Here is a 5,501-nt window from a genome sequence, read left to right on the forward strand (position 1 = left end):
GCAAAGGCATCCACAGTTGCAAAAGTTTCATTATTTAATAAGTGGAGGTGATTCTGTTTGCATCGTGGATACAAATTGGTGTGAGCTTTATACCTGACCGTGTAGACCTTAACGGCTTTAAACCTACCTATTATCATAACAATGATATTAAGTCCACGTTTTGCCACTACTGTGCCGCAGACATTTTAGTTCTTTCGTGAGCTGATAATCAGTCAACTTTCACACCAGTAGCGGTTGAACTACTCTGGGTAACTGCATGGGCCTTTCACTTTCCACGTCGGTGATTAAATTTAAGTGCCTGGTCTTTGCAATTAGTGCCCTAGTTTACGGGTAATACACTCGTAAATTTTCAAGTAGTGTAACTCAGAATTTGTAGCTGTTGTGATTTTTCAGGTACTAAAGACAGCAAAGTCGAATTTAAAAATTGGTAGTTGTGTATAAAAAAAACCCTGCACATTTAAGGAACCCCTTTTTAAAGAAACAAAATAGGCCTCACTTAGAAAGGAAAGAGGAACGCTAAACCAAATCGTTTTAATTTTCTTTTTTTTATTTAGGAGGCTAAGATTGTAAACGGAAGTTGGCGCATCATCTATATAGTCATTGGGGACTCAGCCTCCCAACCATTTATGTTCATATCTAATCCGACACTCCTCTGTTGCTTGTCGTCCCTCAGCTCTTCTGTGCGGTGACAGAAAAGCCGCTTTTATAGTGGTTCATTAAAAAGGGCTTAAAACAGCAGACCAATCTCGGAATTTTATACGAGTGTTTTACATAAAATCCTAATCATATAACCCATTACAGGCACGAAAACTGAGCCATAGAAATCTGTCCAATTGCTGCACTGTCCTTTAAAAGCGTAGTTTCCAAATATCTTATTACACTGTTCTGAAATTTAGAGCTATTTTATTATGTTGCTCACATCTGTTTCATTCGGTAAAGTTTTCAGTGCTTTTTTTGATCAGTTACTGTTTTGAAACCTATTAATCTTCCTCCAAGCCTTGACAAATTGCCAAATAGAGTAAACTAGCAGCAAAAGAAGATTGCTAATAATTAAAAGCTATGAATTTTTACAAGTCTTGAATAACAGGCAATATATGTGTAAGGTATGTGCTCGTGGACTAAGTTACTGTGTTAATAAAGAAATCCATAATCGTCTCTATAATGGATATTTTACAATCCTTCCCATTTGGTCTCGCGCTATTTGATGGCCATTAGTGTAGGGCCCGGATTGCCAAAGTTGTCGTTTTAATTTTGCACAGATTCAGTCGCTCTTCAGGGGGTCTGCTTTCTGTGAGTGAGGATTATAGATGAAGTATTTACAGTCTTTGGCTTCTCTGGGTTGGGTAATTTGAACACCACCGCAGGCGTAGCCCCTCAAGCCATCTTCAAGTGAGCAGTAAGGAACGTCACCTTGGACAACGTGGAATTACTAGAGTACGGAAGAAAGGGTAGGATTTAGGCTTGAACTCAATGTTACGACATCAAGATGGTGACCACACCATAGAGAGTGAAGAGTCTGCATTCATAACAATTACGACATTAATATAGGTCGAATTTTTTCTAACTTAATCCCCCATTTTCAGACAATTATTTATGGCTAGGTTATTTAGGCGTTTTTTAGATTTAATTGACACATGAATACACACAGCATTTCTTACCAAATGATTTCAATTACCGCTACTGAAGTTTCGTCCAACTAAAATACAACCTCTCCCAAAGCTGAATGGGACGAAAGTACAATATTGCGCACTTCGAATGATGGACTCCAGCAAATCTCTTTTTAGATGAACATTTTTATTCTGCCTTACTTTATCTTACTCGCAGTTATTAGCAAAATAAATCTAAATGCAAATCTAATTTTCAAAGTTGCCTAATGAATTTCTGGGTGTTAATCATTTCTATCACGCACTTACTCCACATCTCACTTGTCAAAGTCATATCAGCGAAATATATAGCTGTGACAAATCAAGAATTAAAATCCCCTCACGTGTGCATTTTTGCCTAACGCCAACTAGCAGAAAATGTCTGTGATGAGTAATTCTGCCAGATAAGCACTTAGTCTGCTGTTTAAGAAGTTGGAAAATCCATCAGTCTGTAACTTTAGTTTAGTAAGACAGATTTTGGCATGCACTGTCAACGCGATACACAGGAAAGAAGTCACACTTCTACACTGCCTTTTCGGTTTAATCTTTTTAAAGAATATCGACACTTTATGGTGGGTAGAACTGACTACAAACAAAAAAATGAGCGTTATTTGTGCATTTAACACTGAAAGTCTGAAATTGCATAGTAGTAAGGTTTTACTGAAGCAGTGGAAAAAGGACGTAGAACAACTTCTTTATCCATCATTCCTAACAGTTATTCCACTTCCAAAAGTATGCTGCGTAAATGAAGTAAAAATTAGGATGATCCAATAGTACAGTTACCAAGTTTATGATACCCATGTTTTCTCCCAGAAAGTCCTTATTTTCCTTTTAAAGCTGCCCATCCAGACTTAATTTAGGAGTAGCCCTGATAACCGCGAAATGTCGTCAGTGGTAATAGCTCCACACAAGTCCTTTTATTGGCTATAAAAACAGGACCCCTTTTTAATACTGGGAAGAAAAGTTCATTTGTCGTTGAAATGATGTAATAATCGAGGAAGAATATTAGAAAAAAGAGGGTTCTTCGGTTTAAGCCATCAACCTGCCAACAAAGTGCATGCATATCAGCCCCTGCAGCCATCGCTGCAGTTAGGTGTTGAGAAGTGTAGTAATTTCTAGGTTGCAATAACTTAGAAATGACACACGATTGTTAGCATCTTCCGTAAAGCCTATCTATATCTAAATCTATGTGGATTTCCTCACTGTACGATTCAGTATTTTTCTCTTATTTTAAGCCATTGCATCGTTAGGTAGCGGTTTAAACTGACATGCTTCTGGTATGTCTGCGTTTTGGCTTGAGTTCAAAGCTGCTGGTGCTTTGTTTTGCATTTGCCGTATAAAACTTGGGGAAGGTGAGGTATTTGGTTGCGAAACTTACTACTCAAGTTATAGCTTTCATTTAAGTAGGCAGAGCTTTCGGGTCTTTGGTTACAACCTCTCATTGCTTCTGTGCGTTAATAAATATTCCTTAAACTTGCATGAACTTTTGTGAACTAATGGAGGACTGGGGAAGCCACGCTGGTAACAGCAATAAGTGAGCCCCCTCCAAGAGGAGTCTAATCCAAAACGTTGTTGAAAGAAGAACCTGCTATGATTGCTTGAAGTTAATTACAAAAAGGTCAGAATGGAATTTGTCCTTACAATTTTTGGCTTTATGTTTTTAAAAACAGCCAATGGAAAATAATCAAGGGTAAATTGACTTTAATCAACCTAAAGTACAGAATTTCTACACGTGTTTAAACAACAAGACCCGACGCTTGAGGCTACACTTAGTGCAATCTTAACACATGTGAGCTGTTAGAATTAAAAAAATTTATAAAGAAAAGAAATTACCACCAAATCATAAGCGAAAAGTTTCATTTCCTTGAAAAAATTTTAACTCAATAAAACAGCCCTTTTGCTGTAAGTTAAACATGCAACTACCAACAGCTATAAGAGTACACAAGGCGCGTTCAAGTCGAACCTGAGCTCTTCATTATCGGACATGGAAGGTGCACTGCTGCAGCAAGTGTCATAGGCATCCCTTTACCAGTAATCGTCTCATGTATATTATGGTTAGTCCGAGCAGTTTTAATCAACATGAAAACCACGATGAAACAGGTGGGCAACTAATCCAAGTAAAGTCCGTAGACATCAACAGCCATACAATATTCTGAAGACGCTCTAGTGATGATTTGCCTGTCTGCATTGAGGTATCTGATCCAAGAATTTATTCCAAAGATAACTAGTAGTACACTTATTTGCAACGCATATAGATGGAGTTGGTTGTTATTTCTGTGAATATTACGCCATTTCGTTAAACTCATATAACCATGGCTGCAGCATCTATGAATAACCTGTTGCGTGACGAAGTCGAAAAAAATGAATATTTTTTTCACGGACTTGATTAGCATTTTCAATTTTGATTAGATAAAATGTTAGTAAAGTAGTGCCTATTACTAAGCAAAGTTTTAGAAGTGTTTTCGGATTGTCTCATTTTGTGTGCTGGAAGCTGGACACATCGCTTCTTTAGGAAACCATACTTAAAAAATTAAAGGTCATAAATTAATAAAAATAAAGATAAACTAGCCCTATTCATTCATGTTGCACTTTGTGGCACACGTGTTTGGCCAAAGTGGCATGTGAGGATGCCTTTGATGACTAAGATTTCAACCTTGACAGGCCTGCATGATGTGTTTGCCATCACCGGGCCAGCGCCTGGCTAACTACCAGTGTCAAAGCTTGGCCACTGTTAGCGTCTGTTGTTTGGCTTAAATACATCCCACATATTCTCCTTCATACATAAATGCACCTGTATTATTTTACTTGTAAAGTAGGCATGTATGTGGAATGATAGATGATGCTTAGTCCTTCAAGAGGGGCATTTAAATCCCATAATATCACATCCAGAATGCAATTATTATCAGGTTTATGTTTTGCCAAGTGGGGGACGTCATTTTTGATTATTTTTCCTAGTAAACACTAAGCTGCAAATTAGTCTCACATATGATTTTCGAATCTTCGGTATTTAAAGGTACAATTATAACAAAATGATGATAATTGTAGTTACTAACTCCACCAGTACCCACTGTCGTTTTTTTCCTAACAAATTGCAACACTACGGAACTGTCTTAAGAAGGCCCTATAAGAAGTCTAAAGAATAAGTATAGTTGTTATATCTCAAATTACTAAAGGGATTCAGGTCATTTGGCTATTTTTAGAGTAAACTTTCAGCACTAGAATATTTCCTAATTAAACATCTGGAATTTAGCACGAATGGAAAATGATATAGCAAAATAAAAAAATGGTTTTCGTGGTCACCAACGCCTGTCATTTATCCAGTCAACATCACATATGGTCCAAGGTTCTATGTGTTTCATTACAGCTGTCCAGTGTTCCAGTCCTTCCAACTTTGATTAAAAATGATCTACCTGCGCAGCCTAAAAAATTATTATGTTTAACCCCAATAAATTTGCTTGCATTCTCCCAATTTGCTATTTATTTTCAATCTTCTGTTTAAGCTTTAAAATTTTGCTTGACTGGAATTGCGACTCAACGATGGAAGAAGCAAAGAGCAAAATTTACCAATTTCATTTCACTTGGTGTAAGTAATCATCTGTCAAAAAATTAACCATACTTATCTAATATGAAGAACTCCTCAATTTAGGGGAAACAATTAACACCAAACTTGTAGAACCTTAAGAAATACAGACGATTGCTTATGCGAATGCTCTTTGGAGCATAGATATGCGTATTAGTCACTTAGTACAGAACTCTGCAGTTCAATCAACTGTTTTTCTCATTCTTCAAACTAATACAATCAAATTTTGCTTGGATATAGAGCAATACAACCTGCCTTTTGAAACTACTTTAAAGTGG

The 5,501-nt window shown here is 37.0% G+C and overlaps 1 protein-coding gene across 1 annotated transcript; it reads left to right on the top strand. All coding sequences in view use genetic code 11, as the record gives it.

The window, feature by feature from the left end:
• Nucleotides 1–1,307: 1,307 nt before the first annotated feature.
• Nucleotides 1,308–5,142, top strand: EGR_04959 (hypothetical protein; the record flags this gene model as incomplete). The annotated part of the gene is made up of 3 exons (XM_024494208.1): nt 1,308–1,343; nt 2,199–2,375; nt 5,008–5,142. The coding sequence occupies 3 exons, from the start codon at nt 1,308–1,310 to the stop codon at nt 5,140–5,142; spliced, it is 348 nt and encodes a 115-aa protein (XP_024351445.1).
• Between the last annotated feature and the right edge of the window lie 359 nt (nt 5,143–5,501).

The sequence above is a fragment of the Echinococcus granulosus genome, assembly GCF_000524195.1.
Source record: "Echinococcus granulosus chromosome Unknown EG_S00033, whole genome shotgun sequence".
NCBI classification, from domain to species: domain Eukaryota; kingdom Metazoa; phylum Platyhelminthes; class Cestoda; order Cyclophyllidea; family Taeniidae; genus Echinococcus; species Echinococcus granulosus.